Genomic DNA, 25,492 nt, shown 5'->3' on the forward strand with positions numbered 1-25,492 from the left:
GTTCCATATTCAAGTATATGTGCACAGTAATATGACTGGCCTTTCATTATTTTGTACTATGAGAAGTACAGGTTGAAATCTATTCATTCTACAGATGGATTCACACATTTCTGTAAATTATGCTGTCCTTTTGGTTGTGTGAACTGTGCCATTGTGATTTGTAAAACATGGCTTATAGTTCATGTTGCAGGAATCTATCCAATCTTGAATTATTAATAAAATTAATAAAATTGATTCACATATTGCTACTTATTGTATTGTTATTGTTGTTATTTGGAAGCCAACGGTGAAACTTGCAAGGCCATAAATTTATCAATCAATCGATCATATTTTAAGAACCACCCAACTCCTTCATTAATGAGCAAAGTGCAGGGGAACAAATAGACTCTGAGAAGCTATGTAGTAATATAACAGGACTGGACAGCTGAATCAAGATGGGCAGCTATATAAATTCAATAAATACATATATTTCGAACTATAGGAACATGTCTAAAAACAGTACTGTTTTATATGTGTCTGTATCCCATTGTAGGAAGTTAGCACCCACCCCTTTACTGGAAGAGTGAAATATTTTAGGAAATATGAAAAAGGCAGAATATTATATTTCCCTGGATGAGAAATATGAGAAGCATATTTTACAGACAAAGCAGCTCCCACCTTCCTGCCCCCCACCCTTTGTCAATGGGCCATTAAGGCCTGGGCCAGTCTATTCTACATAACAAAGATCTGCCTCCTTCAGGCAGAGCCATAGTAGGAATTGCCAAAGATGGGATTAGCCCTCTACACAATAGCAGCAGAAACTCACCACATGTGACCTGGGAAGCACATGTGACCATCAGCCAGCAAGGCCCCCACCCCCTGGGAGTCTGACAACCAATCAGGATACTCTTTTGGGGCCCCAAGAAATGCAGAGCCAGAGAGAGCATAAAAACCCGAGGATTTACTGTATCTGCCCTTTTTTCTGTTCAGGAACTCAAGCCATGTGATCCTGTCCACCATTAAACCATCTTTCCAAGCAGTCTCCATGTTTCCAGTGTCTGTTTTCCCCACTTGGAGCAGAACCTAGAGGGATGTTTCTTCCAACACCATTTTTAATTAATATAAGCCTTCTGGAAAATTACAATTGTATTTCTTCCCTTTTGTATTTCATAAACTGATGTATTACAGCCAAAGTGCACATTTACACATCTTTTTTTTTCTTTCTCTTTTTGGGCAGGTCACATTTTGGTCTTTCCTCCATTTCTTCACCTCTTTTCCTTGCCTATTGTTCATTTTGCCTAAGATAAGAGACTGAAATAGCTGGCCTTTCATATTCCTGAACTATGGAAATCAGCCATTGTTTCTTTGTCTTGATAAACTTTGAAAGCTTTAACACCTACTTAGAACTAATTTAATCTACAGTTCTTATCTTTAGATTGAATTTAAACTGCATGCTTCATGATCCCAAGTCTTAATTATTGGACTTTTAAAAAAATTCTTCTACAGTATTTTTATGCTATCTAATATGATAAAAAGTTCTGAAGAACTCAAACCTGTAATTTTTGCCTTTTCTTTAAAAAAATGAACTGTAGTGTGTAATTCTGCATTTAGGTGTTTCCTTTGTTTGGTATATCATCTTACTACCACCAATCAGGTTTTTTTAAAAAAAACATTTTATGGCTAGACTCTTCCCCACATTGGGAAATTGAAGAGGCCCTTTCTTCCAGTTTTTACCCTAAAGCAGAGTAAGGCATATTCTTATCTCTCTCATATTCAGTTACTTCTTTTTGACTTTTGTTTCATTGAGAGTTTACATATTGCAGTAAGCATCATGTGATGTGTTTTTTTGTTGCTGGCTTTGCATGCAGTGTATGAATTGTATAAACTGTATACAACAGTTTATATACAACAATTTATAGGGGCCTAATGTCCTATAGGATTCCTCCTCCTCCCCCCACCCCCCTTTTTTTGAGTGTGTGTAAGTTCCTTTCCAGACCTGCTGCAGATTTGTCTATGAGATTTTGGATATTTTACAAATCCACTTATCAAAGGGAATTGCTGTGTTAAGCTTGTATAGTTCAGGTAGTTTTGACTCAAGAGTGTGCTTAGTGACTGAAGTTACAATGGCACTGAAAAGTGACTTACAACCATTTTTCACACCCTTGTAGCATCTACATGGTCACATGATCAAAATTTGGATGCTTGGCACTGACTTATTTATGATGGTTGCAATGTCCTGGGATCATGTGATCATCTTTTGTGGCCTTCTGACAAATAAAGTCAATGGGGAAAGCCTGATTCACTTAATAGCCATGCTACTAAGTTAACAACTGCAGTGATTCACTTAACAACTATTGCAAGAAAAGTTGTAAAATGGGGCAAAACTTCACTTAGCAATAAAAATTTTGGGCTGAATTGTGATCGTAAATCAAGAACTACCTATATAATCTCTTTTCCCTTCATAGTTCATCACTTGAGAAATAAACACAAATCCATAAGTTTTGTCAAATGTTCCTTGTCAGCAAAAGTCCAGCAGGCAAAACCTTACTATATTCCTTAGTCCTCATCAAGTAAACCAACTTTATAAATCGTCCTTGAATTTTTAAGAATCCCATTTCTTAATCCTTTCAGAAAGAGTCCCAGAGTTAGTTTTCTGTTAATCTATTTTTGTAGCCACAGGGCTCTCAAAACTAAAACAGTTTTTTTTTTTTTTTTGGTATATCCAGTAAATAATATTCTGTCCTTTTGTTTATCCCTTAAACGAAATTCAAGACTTTTAAGAAAATTATTTTGTATATTCAATAAGAAAATTATTCAAATCGAAATGGATGTCTTCATTCAATTGTTGTGTATCTTCCTTAGAGAATAAATCATCAATTCCATTTGTATCTCCATATCTTTCTCCATATTATTTCTTATCATGGTGAAATTCCCTTCAAAGTCATTTCAAAATTATCTGTTCCAACTTGTTTACACTGTAATCTCACTGCACTGTCCATTTGATTTTTTTCAAAAAGATTAGCAAAAAATGTACAATAACTTCTCTTACAGAATTATGTACCTTTCTTTTATCTTTTATTTACCTCTTGCGTGCAGCCTTCCAGGTTCCCTTACCATAAAATATTTTTAAAATGCTATTTTCTTGTGAGAAAATTTATTGTAATTAAATCAAAGCTATAATTCCAAATCAATTGGGACCATTGATCATTGTTAACTTTCTGAAATCCATATACTGAGCACCTTTTTGTTGTGTAATCAAAAAATTGATTACTACTTCAAAGGTTTTAAAAAACCAAATTTGCATGATCTTCCTGTGATATTGTTAATCTTAGAGCAAAAGGTTATTGTATGTTATATTTAGCTCAACTGAAGTCAGAAGTTACTTTTCTATTTTTCCCTTTTTTTCCATTTCCTGAACTCCTAACCTTGTTCCCTTCTTTTTTCTATGTCTTTATTTTTCTGTTTTTGTATATTCTACTCTTTGTTAAAAGTTAATAGTTTTAATAAAAATATTGCATCATCTTCCTCAAACGGGTTTTAATCTCTCCAATATAATATTTTTTGGATTTTTCTATTATTAAGAAATGAAGCTTGGTCAAGCTTAATGTCTACAGAAGTCTTCAATGGGGAGGTAAGCTTGATGGAACCCTGTCTCCCTAAGCCTGATGCAAATAACAAGGTCCACACAGGAAGAATTCAATTAGCTGATTTCTTGTCCAACCTTATTGGAAGAATCTTCTCAGACTAATGGTTTGCACCTAAATGAGACTAGATAATGTTCAACAGCATTCAAAGGAAATTGAACCTGTTGAACCTCTCACCCACACAGGCATTATAGAATAAGTCTCAGTTTGACTTCTCCCCTTAAGTTCCAGTCTCTCTCCTAGAGTCAAGTCAATTCATAAGCTCTTTGCAGAATGTTTCTGCACTCTGCTCATAAGGAGCAGTTGTCTGGAATCATGTGGATGATCTTGATTATCTTTCTTTCCTACAGAGATATATTGCTGGCCCAGGTATGATACCGGAATCATATTCAGGTATGATTCTGAACTTTCAATGGCATCTTTCGCCACAATCACAGGACCACAATTTGGGTGCTTAGCAACCAGCCTGCATTTACAGCCATTTGTAATTTCTGTCATGTGACCATGGTTTATGCTGTTTTTGCCAAAAAACAGTGTTTACAATGGGTTTGCTTAATGATCATGTTGTTCACTTAATGACCAATTTAAAAAGATTAAAATGAGGTAAGTTATGGTGATCTGCTTTATGACCATCACATGACAGTCATAAATTGAGGACTACTTGTATAATAAGGATTGAGAAGCTTCTACAATCATTTGAGGCCAGTTTTGGGTTCTTTCTTCCCTAAGAAAGAGTAAAAATTAATAGTATCAATAAAAGTAATTTTAAAAGTAGAAATATAATTTTAAATATTTAAATTTTAAATTATATTAATTTTATTTTAAAATTAATTTTTATTTAATTTTAAAATTAAAATTAACGTTATTTACAATAGCACCAATAAATGTACTTTTAAAAACCATCCAGAGCTGTTTGGTAAAGAGATTAATAAATTAATAATTTTTAATTTAAATTATTAATAAATAAACAGCTCTTTGATATGAGATGCTATGTATTACAGAGGACAGAATCTTGGAAGGATGTTTGGGCCAATGATATACATTTACACAAGTGATTTCTCCATGGACAATTCTTACCTGTGAATATACTGATTTGACTACTTCAATCATTTTTGGTTTTGTTACTGTCAATTTTTTCCTTGTTTTCTAGTAAGAATTTTTCAGCTGCCCTCTTGTGATTAATTGTGTAACTTCTTTATGTGTCACAGAGATTGGGCACAAATATCCCAATTTTTCTAATTTTAACAGAATTCAGTAGTTGCTACTATTGTCAAGATGTTTGTAATAATTGTCTATTGGTTCCTATCAACATAACCAAGGCCAATGAATGTAATTAATGGAGAAATAAAAGCAGTCAATGAGAATATCGTTCACATTTGAAATCAGGTCAGGTACTGTAGTACCTTTTTCTATTAACACATTTTCCATTTTTATTAAAGGGCAAAAACATATGCCTTTTAATTAAACTTATTAATGTGCCACCAAATTCCCTGATTTTTTCTCAGCTCAGTTACCAATATCTTTTCAGATATAATTCAAACTATTGCTTTGACCTATAAATTTGTATTTGTTTAAGCACCAAAGTACCTACAGGGCTTTCTTCTATCTTATATACAGTATATGTGGCCTGCCTGACTCATCCAGTGCACACATGCTACTAACTTAATTTAAATTTCTCCGCCCATCCAAATATGTGAACTGAAGAGGGCAGGGCTCTGAGAATGTTTTTCACGTGCAAGTTGGAAGTTTTGGAATAGCTTCTTTCTGCAAATAGGGCTTGCAATCTTGTTAACCTTCCAGAAATTTATTAAAGACAAAGTTATTTCAGTGGGTTCTGGGGAATGAGTAGATATTTTGTTCTACATGTTTTATATTGACTTAGGATCTTTAATATATTATTTAATATTAATATGTTATTTAATATTTAATATTTAATATTTTTATGACAAACGTCTGGGAATTTGGGGGAGGTAGTGATATAAACTTTAGTCTGTAAGTGAAATACATGGATAGAACAATCCTTTTTCAGGGAAATACATGCAAGATTGAATCCTTATGTGCATTCAAAGTTTGGAAAATTACAGACCATTAAATTGTCTATGTAATCGCCCAATGAACTGATAGAGAAACAGACTGAAGGGCTATCAATATCCAAGGGATACAACATTCTTTATTAGCTTCAGAATAATCTGGAATTGTTAGTAAGAAGCAACAATCATCAGTGGGGACAACAGCTTTTATACAATATTTTATTTTTTGCAATGGTATCCATACTTGTTTTAAACTATGTTTCTCAGTGCAGGAAAACCACTGTTTGTACAGATTTGAAAAGGTATGATTAGAAACATTTTTAATCCACTTTACAGCCAGATCAATAAGTTAAAAATCCGCATAAACCACAGATACAATGTATCTCCTATACTCTTCCATGGTTAACTATCAGTTGTTCAGTAAACCACATTTTTCTCAGTTCAAAAAAGTTATTGACTCACAAATCGATCGTCCTATATTTAATGTTTAATGTTTCACACAAAACATTAGGCTAAAACATAGTTGCCTAATTTGTGTCCAACCGATCAGACAAATGCAAAAAAAGAAAAGAAAAAAAAATAGGACACGACAGATTTGGAAGCCTACACCGTTTTTGTATGGATAAATATTGGATGCGGACTAGATATCCCGCGTTCAGCTGAAATGACTTTGGGCCAGTCACTGTCAATGAAATTACCGTGAGAAGAAAAAAAGTGCTAGGCGATCCGTCTTAAGCATACCTATAAGATCTGGCTACAAAAACCGAAGCAAGCTGTGGTCAGCCTAGGTAAGCGCCCTTCTCTCCATATGCTATCCTAGCATAGACACCTTCAACCGACAAACGTTGAAGTTGTTGCCCTGTAACAAAACTTCGCTTCTGTCGGTCTAATATGGAAGACCTGCTGCCAAACCCTCAGCGCTTCTCAGCCTTCCGCTTTTCATTGTTGTTCCCGCTACCTTCAGCTGCTGTCGGGAAAGCGGCTCGTAAGATACACGTCAGCGGCTGCCCCCGCCCCTTTCCCCCCTCGCTCGATTTTTCACCTCTTCCTGTCCACTCCCATCACGTGACAGCCGCAAAGTCTGCCGGCCTAGTTTACCCACTTGTCTGACTTTTTCAGATCCAATATGGCGGCTCTGGGCGGTCGTTGAGGGGCCGGTAAGGTGGCAGTTGAGGCCACGGCTCTTCATCCTGGACGGGGTGGGCGGGGAGGGAAAGGACCGTATACATCGGCGAGAATTCGGCTCCGGCACGGAGGGGAACGACGAGAGAAGAGTGGGCCAAGGCGGGTAGGCCGTCCGGCAGGTCGTCGGCTGGAGCTCGGTGTGTTGGGCCATTCCGTCGATCGGAGAGATGGCCCAGCGGGTGCAGTCGGTTCAGGAGTTCCTCCAGGACTCGTTTGTGCCTTTAGTGGCCGCGTTGTGTAGCGAGGAGGCAGAGAGAATCACCCGCAAGAACAACCTGGGCTTCTGTGAGCTGGTAAAGCCCTTCTGTCGCCTCACTTCGGAAGGTCGGTATCGCTCGGCGGGAAAGGAACTGGGTTGTTTACATGGTAGGGAGGGGAGTTCAGCTCTTAGCACCTTCGCCAGCTGGGCGTGGGGGAGGCTACCTGGCCCTTTTAAGGCCTCCCCTTTGAGCCAGAACACGAGCGGGCAGCCTTTCTGCTGTTCCCCTTTCTCCAAAGTTTGACAGCCCCCTGGATTCTGCTAATATATGGACAATATCTAGGAACGAGAGTTAAACTGCCTTACCAAAAATAGTTTCTTTAATAATAAGCATGGGCCAGATATTTAAATGATAAAGCTAGATTAATCCCTGTATTTTTGGGACCAGGAATTATGTTGGTAATTTATTCTCTTCTCCTCATGTTTAGGCATCTACAGTAAACCTTAGATGGGGCTGTCCTTGAAGACAACCCCAAAAGTACTCTTAGTAGAACTCCAGTAATTTAAATACTAACAAGGATTTAGTATTATTATTGTATACCTTCTTGGCTGCTGCATTGGGTACTTGTACACTTGTGGGTATAATTCAAGTTGATGATTTTCACTTGAATGTCCATATGTGTGTCTTGGCATATGTGTAGTTGCCAGACTGCCTTTTCTGCTCAAATGCAGCCTGAACACATCTTGAGAGATGGCCAAGAGTCCCCACACATGTGCAGGGAAAAAAGTTGGGTCTCAAAAGTATACCTTCTCAGTCTCAGCAATGAAACACATTGCTCCTCTTATTTTGATGCAGGAAATACTGTAACAAAAGCAAATATAACATGCATCTAGAAATGTAAGATTTTGGGGGGGGGGAATCCACAACCAATGCAAGTTTCTATTTGGTGGGAATTTAGAAAATGGACTTAACATTCATTATGAATGGGTGGACAACATAGTCAAAATGTAATGTAAGATACATTTTCTGAGTTGCAAAAACCCTTGATTTATATTATACTAAGTTGGGCTTATTTATTCAAGTACTGGTATATCTTGCATAACACAATTAACAACCCTTCTGTATTAGCTAGTGTACACTATATGTATCCAAAGTTGTGACATACATGTCTCAAAATAGTACAGTAATTCTCTATTCGCAATCATTCATTTACAAAGTTACAATGGCACTGAAAAAGTGACTTATGATCTTTTTTCATATTTACGACTATTGCAGCATCCCAATGGCCATGTAATCAAAATTCAGCAACTGGCATATATTTATGATGGTTCCTGGGATTACGTAATTCTCTTTCCGACCTTCTTACACTAAGTCAGTGGGGAAGCCAGATGCGCTTAATAACTCATGTTACTAACTTAACAACTACAGTGATTCATTTAACAACTATGGCAAAAATGGTCATAAAATGGAGTAAAACTTACCCAACTATCTGGCTTAGCAATAGAAATTTTGGGCTCACTTGTGGTCATGAATCAAAGACTACCTATAAAATAATATGTGCCTTGTTCACAGAAATTAAAATATTATATAAGAAAACTTGATTTTTTCCGGGAAAAGTTGTGTATTGGTTACATTTTCTGGTTTTCATTGTGAAGAACACTTCAGTTATTCTGTTGTTGTATTATTTAATGCTGGTTTTCTCTATAGTTCAATTATAATCATGAACCTCAATGAGACACAATTTATATTTGATTCTTATTACTGAAAACGTCATTATTTTACTCTAAACATTTTTATTTATTTTTAAGCAGCTGAAATGTTCTGCTAAAAACAGATAAAATTATGTATTTTTGTTTGACTGTCAATGTACTCTATAAAAGGATAAGTTTAAAACTTCCAATTATGCAAGTTTCCAATTGTAATCTGTAATAAAAACAAAAAGAATTACATCTGAGAAAGTCCTCTTATTGTCGTCTAAGACAATTTTATTCGTATTTTGAACATTTGGAGCTATATCCAATTATGTTTGTGCATACACAGTGCTAAAGTCAGCTGGCAATTAGTTTTTCCTAATGTGTGCTTCTGTGCTTCCTATATATATTGTAAGTTTCAGAGAACAAAGCGGTTTGGGGCACGCAAACATGTTCATTGAAAGAAAAACAAATTAAGGATTTGATACATAGTATCAGAATAGGTTATTTTTAAAACACATTTATTTTCTTATTTCAGTGCATATGAGAGACCCTAACAATCAACTTCACATAATCAAAAACTTGAAAATAGCTGTCAACAACATTATTACTCAGCCACCTCAGCCTGGAGCTATTGGAAAACTTCTGAATGATGTGGTGACTGTTAGCCAGCCTGCTGAAGGGTTATTAGCTAATGTGATTACTGCAGGAGATTATGATCTCAACATTAGTGGTAAGTAACAAAAAGATCCCCATATGTATTAGATGTCATAAATAATTTAAAATAAATATACATGTGCACTCACAAAGGCGTGCGTGCACACACACTACATATATACACATGCACATACATTTTCTGTGTGGGGAAAGTACAGTTCCTTCTATAAAAGTCTGACTATCATAAATAAAGTTTGTATGCTTCATATTTACAGAGTTAAAAATGTTTTAGTTTTGTTTCTTAATCAAAAACTTTTATTTTTTTAGTTATCAAAAATAAGGAAAGATTTGGTTACATATATTTGAAATGATGTTTTCCTAATATATCACTTAGTGTTAAAAGTGTTTGCGCTTGTTATTCCTATAAATTGTAATCCCTGTTAGCTCTTTTATCCGCTCAGTATTTTTTTACAGGATCATAGAATTGGAAGCAATCTCTGAGGTGTAATTCAGACCAATCCTACTCCGTACAGAAAAGTTCTCAGGTAGCACTGATCATTGGCAATATTTTCCTGCTGTTTCTCTTCCTTTAATAAGAAGGAGTAGGACTCAGCCACAAGTATTGCCTGAATAGAATATATGTTAGTAATATGGAAGAGATTAATTAGCCCTGAATTCTGATTGTACTATGAAATAATTTTATATCTCTGATTTTATGTCTTCAAACTCATATTGACTGAGCTTGAGAAGTCAAGCAGGATCTGATCTGATTAGTATTGAATGTTAACCAGAAATTCCAGGATTATAGCTGTAATAAGGAAACAAACCACTTTCAAAAAATTATTTCCAGAAAAGCTATATTGATGTTTGTGAAGTTCTTAAGAATTGAGCTCACTTTGCAAAAAAAAAAACCTTTTTTAAAATATTGATAATTTTGTTTAGTTAGATGTACTAGTTTATAGTTCAGATCACTGAGAAAAACAAGGAAGTGATAATGGGAAAAAAACTTTTTAACAGACGGAGGAAGTGAAAAAAACCAGAAAGCACATTTCTGACTTAAAATATCCTAAAAGGATGTAAGATTATTTTTTTTTACTATTTTTCAATTGGAGTCTTCTTTTTGTCTTAAAACTTCGTTAATTTTTTTTGGTGTTTGTTCTAACAGACATTTTTAACATAAACATTTTCAGTACATACATTCCAATAGTTCATTGTTGTAGTGAAAGGTGTATAAAATTATACTACATTTCAATGCAGGTTGGTCACTATTGCATTTGAATAATGCAATGTTGTAAAGTGTAATATATATAATTAAGTAGTGTTTGTCAAGTTGTTTTGCGCAAAATAATTGTATTTATTTGGTTCCAATTCAATATTGCTTTTGAGTTTTTCTTGTTGGATGATTTAATTCCTAAATACCTTAATTTAGCAAAAAATAATCATAACTAAAGCTGTATTTTTGCAAATAAATAGGTATGAGGTATTATTAAAGTAATTAAAACTTACTGCTTGATCCTGAATATTTTTGTTTGAAAAGAATACTGTTGAATTCAATGGTATATAAATGGATGACTTATACTCCAGACTTTTGGATTTGAACAATACTATATGTTTGCACTCTTCTTAACCAGTTAGTATTTGAAATAAGTGAAGACTGCACTATAACCAAAAGTTCTATTATATTATTTATATATATGGTAGCACCTTGATTATATGCACCTTCAGAGTACAAGAAAACAGTTCTTTTCATCAAAGTGTTTGTGGTCTAGCATTCAATGTAATAAAACATATGATTGTTTCAATTGCTTATGCTTAGAAATCTGTCTATTTTTTATAGATGAATTTCGTTTAAAACTGACAAAGGATTTAAAATGATACACACACACATATATATTGAGGAATTTGAAGAAACTGAGATGAGGCATCATATAGGAGTGGAAAGAATAAATTTTACATTCAGGATATATTAAAATGGTATAGTTAAGCAACATTATTGTGAACTTTGAAGGGAATATGTAGGAAGTTAGTATAGGGATTTAAAGACAAGAATGCCATCATGTGATAAGAGCACTAAGCAAGTTGGATTATTTTGACTGCATATTTCTGGATAAACTTCAGGAGACTTAAGATGAGAAAAAAGATTGCAGTAGGCTTTTATTCCTGTCAAAGGGAGAGAAGTATTTTTGCACTTTATAAAGGCAGGAGTATCCCATTCCTTAATCTTGGGAAGGGAAGGGGAAAGGAAAGGAAGTAAAAAATAAACTCAAATAAGTGCAGATTTAAAAGTGAGATGCTGATATTGTTAATAAATAAGGAAAGAGGTTTGGGCAGCAAAAATGAGATACACAGTATCTACTGAGTGAGTAAACGCAGTCAAGCAGAAATACTGCAGTTTAAGATGAAAACTTGAAGTGAAGGAAGAACATGAGTCAGATGTTATGTCCATAAAGATGATACAGTATAAGACTAGACAACACCTCAGCCTCAAAGAGATTGCACACCAAGGATGTTTGGTGTGCAATATAGATTAGGGAAATATTCATTTAGTCTAAATGTTGGAAACAAGTACTCTGAAATACCTTTATATACTTTAATGTCCTAGTACTGAAAGGCATGGGTTTGAGGCCATCCAAGAGTAGTGTGTTGAAAGGAAAGGGATGAAGGCCAGAACTGAATTCTTCAGAATTCCTAGTAGTCATAGTTTTAAAAAATTGCAAAAGGAGAAAAAAGGAAGAGCTTACATGAATACTCATTATACATACACATGTGTACATTTATGTATTGATTTGTTTACATTTAGATAACTTTGGTTGAAAAAAAAGGGGAAGTAAATATTAAGAATGTAGATGATATAAGCACCAAATTTTTATATAGTCCTCTGACAGTCTCCTGGTGAAAAATGCTTGTTCAATAGAGAGAGATAAGTGCTTCAGATCATTGTGTAACTGATACCAAATTTGAATCTTTCTAATCTTTTAATATTAACCTTCTTTGTAATCGTAAGAATGTAATAATCAATTTCTTGTGCTTGTTTTTAGTTTCCATATCCTTAGTATGTACTTAGAAAGAACATAAATACTAGGAAGAATCTTCCTGAGTAAAACTGATTCTGGAAGTATCTTCTAGCCAATGTAACACAATAATTACTTATGATTCACTGTGCATAATGTTGCTTTTCTTTATTTGAAAAATAGCTACCAAGTAGTAAAAAAATTATTCATGAGAAGGCTTTGGTTTGATTTTATTATAGTTTTAAAATTCTTTAGAGCTAATTATTAAATGGAATGCAGCTAAAATAAAGGCATAGTTTTTCATTGTGTTTGAGATAATGAATCTTGTAAAAGATCAATAACCAGAATCTTCCCTACAAATAATTCCTAAGTCAGGGCTAGGCATTATTTATTTTATTTAGTGTAGGGCATATCATACATGGACTAGCAATATCTATTAACATTTCACCTATATTAATAAAACATAAATAAAATATAAATGTTAAAAAGATCTGTGTTCAAAAACCAAAGTCTAGGCCATCTAACCATTGAAGAGGAGCATTGTTTATATTAAAAAAATCAGATACATGGGATTTTGCAGTCGCACTGATGGGGAGAATACTATGCCCCATTTATACAGAGAGTCACAGCAGACGCCATGTGAGGTACGAATCCTATTCAGAACTGTCCATGGCTGATGTGGTAATTCAAAGCGTAGCACTTTTTTAGTGGGTCATTTATATGTCTACCTATGTCTGGGTGTTCAGCGACCCATTTTACTTTCTGTTGGGAATCGATGTTAAAGTTGTTGGGCAGATGTTGTACAAGTGCCAGTGGGGGATTCCTGGATTTGAGTCTTCTGGCTGGTAACTTGGTTATCAGGGCTAGGTAACTTGGTGCCATCCTGATGTTTCTAGATTAATTCCTACAATCTTTTATGATTAGCCATGCTGTTTGGGTTTGATGGGTCCAAAGTATCTAGAAGCACCTTTGCATTAAACAAATAATTTCTGATTACTTAAGCCATTCTCATTAATGGAAGGAGGAAAATTAATTGCAGATTCCAGTGGATAGCTTAGTTTAGAGTAAATCAATAGTGTACAAAATTCTGATGTTTTTGCATACAAATGTAGCAATTCTTCCTAGATTGTTGATTTGTACATTTCAATTAATTTTTGCATAATATCACTTTTTTATAATTAATATGCTTAAATTGGAATAAATCAGTAGAATATTATTAAAATAAACTAAAATGTTAAATTTATTTTAGCCAAATCAGTCTAGAGAAAATTTCAGTGTGTAACGTGTACAGTTGAATTCCAATATAAGAGAATATTTTATTTATGTATACATTAAGGAATCAATAATTTAATTCTAGTTCACGACTATAATCTTTAGCATTATATCTTACTCTGCCAACAGATCTAAGCTATTAAAAGTAGATTTCAAATTTGCATTTCAAAGAAATTGCAAATTTCCTTTTTGTTTTTATTTATTATTTGTCATTTGTATTTATGATTTTTGACTATATCAGTTTTATGTTTTTTTGTTGTGATTGGTTTAATTTGTCGATATTTTAATTTGTTTTTATATAGTATGAAGCTAGCCAGAGATATTTGATTGTGACAGGATAAATTAAATAAATTAATAAAGAAATTTCGATTAGCCACTCCCGCCTCACTTTGAAAATACCTGGATTATTAAAAATATTCTGACTATAGTAATATTTGTTATGAATCTTATATCAACATTTACAGAAAGCTTTATTCTTAGTCACAAAGATGGAATTTATAGGAAAAGTTTAACTATATCTTTCCCTATGACTGGAAAAGGTATAGTTAAGTAGAGCTTGGGCTTTTGCATCTTTTGATGGTAGCCTCTCCAACCTAGTGTTAGCTGTGACTTCTATTAAATAACTTCTTTTTCAGCTTCTCCTGAGTAGCAAGCAATGTTCTATATCCATTTGACAAAGAACTGAGATTTAATAACATAAAAACAATTTAACAAAGACAAAAGAGTTTGATATTCACTATAAAAGTAAATGGCCTCAATTCACATATCAATTGTTGGTCCAGGAGAAAGAAATTGACTCAAATGGAAACAAAAGTTCCCTATCCCTAGTTTTCCTTCAGGCAAGCTTGGATAGTGAACTGAGGTGTACATGCGATGGAGACTGTATTTTTTCTGATGTTAGTCATCACAATTATATGCTGGGATTTGTCTAGTGTTGGTTTCCTTCAAGCCACTAGAGAGGCCCCTGTTCAAGACTGAATGGGAAAACTTTCTGGTGACAGTAATTTCAGTAAGAAGACTAGGGGGACAGTAGCTTTATCAGTTAAGGGATATCATTGTGTTTTTCATTCAGATAGATTAGTAATCAGGCCTGACTCTTATTTTCTCCTTAAGGTGAATTCAGAGTTTCATAAGGTTAGGAAATAGTTTTATCTAAATTTTGCCCAAGTCCAACTATCTTAGGGAGGTAGTTTTCTTGTAGGAAGCCTTCTCATCTCATAGAAGATAGAAAGTGCTTGAAAGCAAGTATCTATCCAACTGTTACGGTAGGAGGTAAGAATGTATCAGGCATACTTTGCCAGTGGCTTATTGGTTTTATGACTTACTGTGCTAGAGAACCAGCAACTGTTTTTGTTTAGAAGAAATCTACAGAGCAGCAAGTTGGTATGAGGTATCAACCTTCAAGCATTAGAGAACAAATAAAGTTATCTCTATGAAAAGTTCTTTTGGACACACAGTGATGCAAACTGTGTTACAAAATGCTGGGCTACCTAGGACGGGTGTCGGCAGCCGGCAGCTCCGGAGCCACATGCAGCTCTTTGGGCCCTCTGCTATGGCTCCCTGTCGGCTGAACCCACCACTGGCTAGTCCCGCCTCTCGCCCTCCCCTCCCACTCACTCTTCACCTGACCTGGCCACGACCAGTGCTGGCCTTGCTAACACAAGGGCTGGCAGGGTGGGAATGGGATCTGGGAGGAGGGGGACAACGGAAAGGAGAATGGGCCCACAGCGCCCAGTCGTGGCTTTAAGAAACTCAGGGCAATGGGAAAAGGGCTGCCCCGCTGAACCTTGCACTCTCACCCCATGGGTCAGGCCCTGAGAAAGCTGGAGCGTCCTCGCCAAAGACTCTCATCAGCTGGTCAACTCACCCACCCTGCGTGCCTTTGCGGCGCTTTGGCCGAGCCTGGGTGCTTGCTTGAGAAGGATCTCCCCATTCATGCGCGACCTCCCGGTCCCGCCACAGTTGGCCAGAGAGTCACGAGAGGAGGAGGAGGAGGAGGAGGAGGAGGAGGAAAAGGGTCACTGGAGCCTTAGTGCAGGAGCAAAACGGCCCTGTACTTGCCTTCAGGCCACATTTGTGCTCAAGACAGCCCTCACCTCCTGCCACTTCAGGCTTGGAGCTGTAAGTCACGTCCTGTTGCTAGGGGCGAGTGGGGCAGGGTTGCATTGTAGCTCTGCATTGTAATGGGTTCCAGGAGGAGGAGGGGACCCCCATCTTCCCCATTGTGAAGCACGCTAAAGTTCACTGTGCTGTTGAAGGCGCTGCAAGAGTGCCTATGCCTACCCAATGCTTCATATCAGAATCAGAGAGAGACATAGAGAAAGACAGAAAGAGATACAGAGGGGGGGGGAGAGCGAGAGAGACAGAGAAAGAGATAGAGAGGAGGTAGAAAGAGACACAGAGAGGGAGGGGGGAGTTACAGAAAGAGAGAGTGGGGAGAGAGAGATACAGAGAGGGGGGAGAGAAAGATGTCAAATGGGTTTTGTGGCTCCTGGTGTTTTTAAATAACCAGTTCTCTGCCATAATGACTGGCTGGGTAGGTGTGGCTAGGGGTCATGTGACTGAATGGGAGTGAATGACATTGAGTTGGCTATGCCCACCCAGGTTTTGCAGCTCCCGGTGTTTTCTGTGGGAAACTGGTCCAAATGGCTCTTTGAGTGCTTAAGGTTGCAGACCCTTGACCTAGGATATAGCTTTAAGTTATTCCTACCTGTGAGCAACATCTTTCATGAAGGACAACATAAATTAGATTTACTATAACAGGGGTGTCAAACTCAAGGCCTGGGGGCTGGATCCGGCTGGTGAAGTGTTTAGATTTGGCCTGCGGGGCCACCCTGAAAACGGTGAAGGACTGGCCCACAGTGCCTCTGCCAGTGAAAACAGAGAAACCAGAAAACTTCATTTTTGCTGGGAGAGGGTTGCAGGAGGCTGGCGCAGCCAAAAATGGAGCTCGGGAGCCCGTTTTCTCTGGCAAAGCGCTCAAGCCACCACAGGAGCCCCTGACATGAGTGATGTTGAGCTGGCCATGCCCACTCCAGCCTCCCCAGGTCAAACACAACCCTGATGGCGGCCCTCAATAAAATCAAGTTTGACACCCCTGTTCTATAATGTGCCTCTCTGGTTACCAGAAGACCCACCCAGATTTCTGAAAAACTTATGTATGGTATGAATGTGTGTCATTTCTGAATTAACTTTCTTTGCTATGTTTAAATGTTTCTAACTGATGTACTGTATATAAGGAATGTTAAAGTGGTTATTATCGATCAGTAAGAAATTAAGTTAGGAAGGGCTATTTCCACAGAAAGCAGAATTCTTACCCTTGTTTTTTAATGGGAAGAAATGAAGTGAACTTTTTCCTGTTGGTTAGATCTTCTGAGACTAAAATGGAACCTCACAGAAAGTCCAACCGATTTAAACTTCCTTAATTTTTGGAAAGATATCAATTGCCCATAAAAACTTCATTATGCTTTAACTTATGTACATTTGCATATTATAAATTTGAAAATTAGCTGCATTTCATATATTTTTGTTCCAACAGGATACCAGCTTCAACATGCTGTAAATAGATATGTTAATGTGTTTTTCAAGATGTGTTCAGAAAGTGTGAACTGTTCCAAAAAGATCAGTTTGATCTAAATACATATTGGTATGTGTGTATTAAAATTTAGGAAATATAACATGGTGAACAAGATATTTCAAACTCTTATTTGCTTAGTGTAATAATTCCATGTTTTCTCTGTCAGATCACTCAGTTAAAGCTAGTGTTCCTTGGTACAGTAGTTGGAAAGACACACTGATGGGACTGAATACATCCACATTTTATTCAGGTATTTTGTGTGACAGGTGTGGGTTTCTATTCCATTTCTGTTCCTCTATTACATAATGCTTCCATATTTCTTGATAATCCAATTGTAGTGTAGTGCTTTCTCAAAATCATCTTGTTTTTCCTGGAAGAATATTGGTGGCGGCTATGTTTCTCTAGTCGATTCATATTCTATTGCTGACTATGATAATGGAATTTTAAACGCAGAAACAATCATTTTCAATTTCTGATTAATTTCATTGTGCATGCTGACTTTTATAATATCTACTGCATCCAAAATTCTTTCCTTTCTCTTACCTTAAATAATGTCTATGCATACATGGTATCAGAAGTGCTCTTGCAATTATATGTGAATGTTTGTTCATTTTCTTGTTAAAATAACTTATGAATGGGCCTTTATTATTGCATAATAAATGTATTCTTATGTGCTTCACTAAATTTGGTTGTATTTCATCAAGATTTTTTTTTAAAAAAATTGATTTATCTTAGGGCATTGGCATGCAGGAAAAAGCAATTATATTTCTCTTAAAAATAATACTGAAATTTATATGAATAAAATTGTGTGTTACCATTAGAATAATGGTAATAGAATAATTATTCTATGGAATAATACTTGAGGTGCATTTCTGAAAATTATTTTCACTTCTAACATGCTACTTGCCCTTTAAAACAAAGTTCCATTAGAGCAGGGCTGTCAAACTCCCGGCCTATAGGCTGGAAAAATCACGCGCTGGCCACGCCCATGTCCAGTTTAGCAAAGGGGGGGGAAGTCCCAATACGTCACATGATGCTGTCATGATGACGTGAGTTTGATACCCCTGCACTAGAGAAAATCGGCCGATTTCAGTTGCCTGTGTTCTAAATAGTCTGTTGATATCCTTTCTTCTTTTATACAAGCAGCCAGAATAAATCTTCCTTAAAAGTTTGCTGTGATTCTGATTTTGTAAATCATTTGTCTTTCTCTCCTGTACCTAGATTCCTTTTTAGCACAGTATATGAACTAGATGTGTCTTGACTGTGTGTCAGTTTATTGCATTTATCTCTTAATCGATGGGATGCAATATGTTGGTTTGAAAAATAATCTCTACATTAAAGATTCTGACTTTCCAAGATTCTGTGAGCATGTGTTTATGACATACTGGCTAAAATTGATCAGTATTGTCATTGCTATTTTCCTATGCCACAGGTATAGTATATGTCTTGTCTAGATTAAAAAGTATTATGTCAAGCACTGATTGACCTAAATAATGATGTACAAGTGAATCTCAGTGTCTCTATTCTGGTCTGGTGATAAATGTAGCATAAGGAAACTTATAACTTGGAATATAAGAGGAGTTAATGGTAAAATATTAATTTATGCACAAAAAGAAAATAGGGTATACAGAATGAAACTAAATCAAACTGGAAGGATTTGAAGATAGTCTCACCTTACGAAGTAGAGTTGTTAAATACATGACTAATTATAAATGAAAGGTCTTAAAATGTAAAGTCAGGAAAATATGAATTGGTGTCAGTAAGGATTTGTTCGTGTATATGAAAAGAGAAAGAAGCCATATTTTGGTGATAGTTGGTAGTTATGCTTAATAAATGCTTAATAAATAATGAAAATGGAAAACAAGATAGGAGCTTGGGGAAAAATCTTGTAACATTCTGAAATAATGCTATCCAATGGGGGAAAGATATTCAATGATGTAATACGAATGAAAAAATGGGAACAAGGGAATGGGACTCAAAAAAATGGTTGGACCATTTGGAGAGCCAAGAACAAGTACCGGTAATAGTGACTGGTGAGTACAGTATGCGCTTAGGAAACTGACAGTATGTTTAGAGTTAATATGATACTGAAAAAGATAGAGGAGGGTCATTTGTAGAACACAATGTAAGTATGAAGTGAATGTAGTAATATGGAAGCAAATATTTTTTTGCAAGGACAGGTAAATACATCACATGGTGTTGTAAACTAAGTTTCATAATATTTCTTTATCTTATCTCCTGCCTTTAATTTCTTTGATTTTTTTTTCTTTTCTGTTTTCTGCATACATTGCTCATGCTAAAAGGAAATAGTATTGTGATTTATGTGGGTATGTATGTAGATGGGTATAGTATTGTTTCTTTTAGTTGTGAGTTGAAGGAGTCTATTGCAAAGGCTTGTTGAATAGTGGAAGCGTAAATGTATATTTATTTACAAATGGTTACTACTCATTTTCATATATGTATGGTTCTTCCATAAAGGATAGATTTAACACATTGATTATATTTGACTATAAGGAGTCCTCAAACGGTGACCAAAATTCTTAATTTTGCACTGGGGTGCTGAATGTATTAAGGGCCCAATTTCCTGGATGTTTTGCTAGATGGTCAAATATCTTGCTCTTGTACATATATTTAATCTGGATGTTTTTAGTGTTTTTGCTATTTTAAAAGGCTTTTAGTATTTTTAATTGTAGTACATTTTTGGAGTCATAAGCCAACCAGAATCATTGACTGAGTTGGGCAGCTGTAGAAATTGAATGAATAAATAAATGTTTTTCTTTAAAAGGAGAGCACTGAGTCTTTTGTTGCAAAACACTGTTGCCATCTGAAAATCATCATTACTCAATAGCTGTTGAATGCAGAAGTATCTTTGTTCCTTCTTGCCATCTTTTAAATATATCAGAAAACATTTACACTTCAGTTGCAGGAAGAAGCAATCACATGACTTCATCTATTTATGTATTTGTCCTTTTCTCAGTCCAAGATTTGATAAAGTATTGGCAATACTGGTCTTGAAGATACTTGAGATAAAGGGGTTTATCTTTAATCCTTTACCATATCACATACATGGATCCATTTAAAATACTTTATGCACCCTTATGCACCATTCCCTTTTTAAAAGTTTAAAAATAAACATAGTATCTGCACAGAATGCAGAAAATAGTCAGCTCAGTATAATAATATAACAGTTGATGAATGACTTGATAATGAATTTTGTTCTAATGGCTAATTTTATTCTGAAATAGAATAAATTTCTACCAATGTGGAATGCATGCATAATGCTCTTCTTGACCCTTAATGAGAACATTGCACAGCCTATAAAAATGTAGAGCTCTCTTACATCTTGTGGCACTCTTTAGCGTTGTGATTTTATGTGCATGTTTTTCAAATTGATACATGCCTCTATTATATTCTTTAGTGTCAGCACATTCCTAAAATGTCATGACACATTTTACCTTAATTATTTTGCTATTAAAAATAATTTTTATTTTTTAAGGCATACTTAAAGTAACGTAAACAAATCATTAATTCCAATTCTGAAATATTGACTTTCAGGAAAATACCTGTGGAGCTATTGCAGTTTTGCCTCCTATACAAGCAAGAAATATTTGAGAATGGCAAATATTGATAAATGGAATCCAAAAGTGCATTTAAATTGTGTATGTGTGTGTGTATGTGTAGAATAATATCTAAAGGTTGGAGTGATTAATTGAATAATAACTAATAATTACATTTGAATACTAGCAAATCTGTAGTGGAAATCATATGCTAATCTTTCCAATCCTCTTTCACCAAGAATATAAACATTTTCTTGGCCCATTTTATAAATTAGCATTAGCTATTTTTTCCCCAAATTGTATATCTATCTCATAGAACAAATTAGCTGGAATAAGTATTACATATTGGCAGAGTCCAATAACAGATTATATCTGCCTAATGTTTTATTTATCACTTCTTTGAAATACTAATACAATAGCAACTGTATAAACCCAAGTCATTTGGCTGAATGAAGATTCTTATACTGTATATCTGAGGCATTGTCTCAAAATGGTACAGATTGCACTGAGATGATATTTTTGTTAGGAGACTGAAATATTAAACCCAATTCACTGTCTGTATTAGTACCTAGTGCTTTGTTTAATAAGTGCATCAATTTGAAGGATTCACTATGATGATGAAATTATCTTAATTACTATGTGCAGCATAATAGTACTGCCTTTGAAAATGGGTTTGCTACAAGAAAGAAATATTTTATTACTGTATCATATTGACTCCAACCTTCCTATCTTTTCGTAAGGACCTAAAGACATTGCTTTGCCAGTTGGCTTGGGGCTTCAGTGGGGGATCTACGCAATGGAGGTGATCAATTGAATAATAATAATCCCCCTCCCCTCTGCATCCGCCCTCCCCTTGTGTCTTTGGTTGTTAGTTTTGATTTTGACATTTTATGTTTTAATTAAGATGTAACTGTAGGCCATCCAGAGTTACGGGTTATCTTATGATAAGATGGGCGGTCGGCCAATAATGTTTGTTTGTTTGTTTGTTTATAATTTAAATTTATGCTTTATAGACCTGTGATTTTAATTTAGCAACCATAGCTGGGACCAGCAATTTGATCATTACGCAGAGTTCACGAAGTGAAACCATGACAGTGCTTATGAACTTACTTCAGCTTTCCTTTGATTTACAGACTTGCGGATTGATTGTAAAGTTACTTTTTCATCACTGTCATAACTATGAATGGTTGCTAAACAAAGATTACTGTATCTATATTGTTTAAAATACTATTGTAATTACAGTTTTAGCTTCTTAAAAGAGACTACTTTTTAAAATATTGCTTTGAATAGCAAGATGGGCTACATATAAATTTCATAATAAAAATACTTATTACTGCTTCCTATGTTCATAATATGAATAAAAATAACCCTATGATCAGTTTTTATTAAGAATGTTTATGATTCATAATGCAAAATAAAGATATTACCAGTTGTAAAGACTTTACAAAATATAAAAGGCATTTATATTTACAAAATATCCTGTGTATATATCAAGTCCAAGCCCAGAGACAACACAGCAAAGTCTAATTGAATTTAATCCTTTACTTGTATACACTGAATTTGCCAAACTCAAGTGATTACTTTCTAATCCGCTAAATACTTATTTCCTTAGAGAGTCAAGCATGTGACTACCCCAAACCTCTTTCGCCTTCTCTCTGGAAAAGTTCTTGTGTTGCCAAAATTCCCTCACTGCTCCTCTAGGTGCACATGCCATCGTATCACACTGTAATACAGGTAGTCCTCGCTTAATGACCACAATTGGGACTGGCAACTCCATTACTAAGCAATGTGGTCATTAAGCAAGATATAACATCACTGCCCTAGACTTATGACCTTGCTTCTGCTGTGGTCATAAGTAAGCAAGACATCATGTGACCATCACTTGTGATTTTACCACCAGCTTCTCCACTGACACTGCTTGTTGGAAGCTGGCTGTGAAGGACACAAATGTAATCATGTGATTGCAGGATGCTGCTACGGTTGTAAGTATGAGGATGATCGTAAAATTACTTTTTCAGTGTTGTAACTTTGAATGGTCACTAAATGGGGAAGTTGTTAAGTGAGGACTACCTGCAAGTAAATTCTTGTTGAATTTAATGTCTTGAATTTTTAATAGGTATGCATAGAGTCATACTGTCAACATACTACTCGTAGATTTTCAGGTTATCTTTTACTTTTTTATTTGAATTGCTTCCATGGAGATAAATGAAAATGTATCTAATTAATATAAAAACATAGATACAATTTTTAAAGATTTCTGTTGTTCTAATACATGGTTATGAGACATATTGAAAACTCCTAATGTACAATTCTTCTAAGTAATTGATAATGCTGTTAACTTGGTATATTTTCTCAGCCTTCTTTTATAATAACTTAAGTAGTATGAATGGTTTTACAGCAAAAAAAGGTTGTATAACCATCTTTTTAATTTCTCATTTATTTCAGCCACCACCCCATGGTTTGAAGCTTATCGAGAGAGCTTTCTTCAGTCTATGCCAGCATCAGACCATGAATTCCTAAACCACTATGTAGCCTGTATCCTTAGAAATGGATGGCCATGATATAGTTAGCTTCAGATGGACCATGTCTCTATAGTTTGAATAACTCAAGAGGAAGTGAGGAACCCAAGAGGAGGAAATGCCTTTTGAAAACATGATATAGTGATTAGATATATTTATCTCAGATACATAATAAAATATTGGAACCAATCCTCTACATATAACAAAGTATTCTTCCTTTGCAACAGATTTTTGGATAGTCCGATTCTGAAATTTTAAAAGATTATAAACAGAGGATAAATTAAGATGTCTAAAATATTGAGCCAAGGTAAAAATTAATCAAGAAAGCTGAGTGAATATTTGTAGGGTATAAAACAAGTAACAATGTATGAGGCTATGATGAAATCTGACAGTTATCTTGAGGGGTATAACTGTAATCCAGTGGCCCCCTTGCCCTTCATGAGAATAGCAGAATGGCAGAAACATCCAAGTCTGAAAGAAGGCAGTGAAAGCAATGGATTCTTCAGTAGAAAACTATTTTCTACTGAAGAAAACGGTTCCATTCCAACAGTCTCCTTAAGTGTTGCCATCAAGATTAATCTGAAGATTAATTTTATTTAGTATGTAACTAAAAATGAAGTCTGGTCAACTGATAATCTCCCTCGCTCGTTGACATACATTATCTATAGTTTGATTCTTGTTAGGTTATGAATCTTGCTTTTGTAATGTTGTGTTTTTTTAGCCTATATACTGAAGCTAATATATTGCAGTTGATACATATTTGTTTAGTTTTTAATTAATTTAAATATGAAACCAATAGTTCCAAGAATTGCAAGCAATATATAAATAATCCCATGATTTGAAATGACATTCTGTGTGAGAATTTGTATATTCCAGACCTCTTTCTGAGATGAGAGACTTTCCTTGTTTTTCCATATCTTTGGGAAAGATTCTCAGTGCCTTTATATATATTCTAACACTGCTTCTTGTCTTTTCTAACAGTTCTCTTAAAAGGCTTTGTTAAATTCCTTTCTGAGATTTTTGTCTTTCCTGGTTTTGGTTTCTCTTCTTTGCAATTTCCATGGTTTGTTCTGACAACCAGTTTGTTTTCTTCTCTTCATTTTTGACAATCTCTGTTCGCATTCATCCTTAACAAATTAAGTTTATGACAAAATTCTTCTGATTCTCTATCGATGAGGTTCAGGACTTCAAAATGATTCTTGATATTCTTCTTGAAAATGGTGGTATATATTCAAGATCATATTATGGAAACTGGCTCTCTTATTTAGCTCGACTTGGAACTTGCACGTGAACAGTTCATGATTTGTTCCACAGTCAGCATTTAGCCATGTCTTTAATGCTATAATTGAGCTCTTCCACCTACTTTTAGCAGTAATATAATCAATTTGATTTTTGTATACATCTGCTAGTATACATGTAGAACATACATGTTTGAAGGCGGTGTTCTGCCTCCTTTTCTGCATTGTGGTTGAATGATCGTTATATTAAAGGATTGTCAACAAAGTCTAACTGTTACCACTGATTGCATTATAGTTAATTAGTGTTCTTGCTATACCCTTCTTAACTTATAATAGCAACACTGTTTCTTTGATTTAAAATCCTGAGTAATAAACAGTATGATTTTATGACTAAAAATGTCTGATCCAAATCCATCTCAATTTACTGATGCCTAAAATGTCAATATTTAGTCATTTCATTTAATCTTTCATTGTGTTGAGCTTTCCCATGTTCATGAGTCTTACATTCAATGTTCCTTCTATAATTCTCTCTTTGCAGCTTCAGATTTTTTTTCCTGTACAGATAGGCCACACTTAATGAGCCTAATTAGGATGAGAATTTCCATCTCTAAATGATGTGGTCATTAGGCTAAACATCATATGAAGCCACTGCTCAGAAACGGCAGTTCTAATAGTCCCAGTTGTGGTTGTTAGGCCTAGTTTGTGCCATCATTAGGCAAGGACTCATGCTTTTTCTTCCCTGCCACCCTCACCTCCACTTCATTTTCCCCTACCCCCTATTTCCCCCATCTCTGCCCTCATGGCTGCCCTGCACTTTGCCACTGTCTATCTCTGCTGCCCACACCCACACCTGGCCTTCATCATCATCTTCCTGCGTGGCTTCATGAAGAGCCAATAGCTATCTTAGCTAGGCATGCTTCATCAGCAACGGG

At 35.3% G+C, this 25,492-nt stretch overlaps 1 protein-coding gene across 1 annotated transcript in view; it reads left to right on the forward strand.

Moving 5' to 3' along the window:
• Window positions 1-6,910: 6,910 nt before the first annotated feature.
• The window catches only part of TRAPPC8 (trafficking protein particle complex subunit 8), a 72,229-nt gene continuing 53,647 nt past the window's right edge, over window positions 6,911-25,492 (forward strand). Inside the window, exons 1-3 of the mRNA XM_070940565.1 lie at window positions 6,911-7,162; window positions 9,268-9,462; window positions 23,249-23,338. Coding sequence (XP_070796666.1) covers window positions 7,006-7,162; window positions 9,268-9,462; window positions 23,249-23,338 — 442 coding nt within the window. The 5' untranslated portion in view covers window positions 6,911-7,005. The remainder of the gene's footprint in view (window positions 7,163-9,267; window positions 9,463-23,248; window positions 23,339-25,492) is intronic.

This window comes from Pituophis catenifer, unplaced genomic scaffold (genome assembly GCF_029215685.1).
Source record: "Pituophis catenifer annectens isolate HBS135680 unplaced genomic scaffold, rPitCat1.0.hap2 SCAF_3, whole genome shotgun sequence".
Lineage (NCBI taxonomy): Eukaryota > Metazoa > Chordata > Lepidosauria > Squamata > Colubridae > Pituophis > Pituophis catenifer.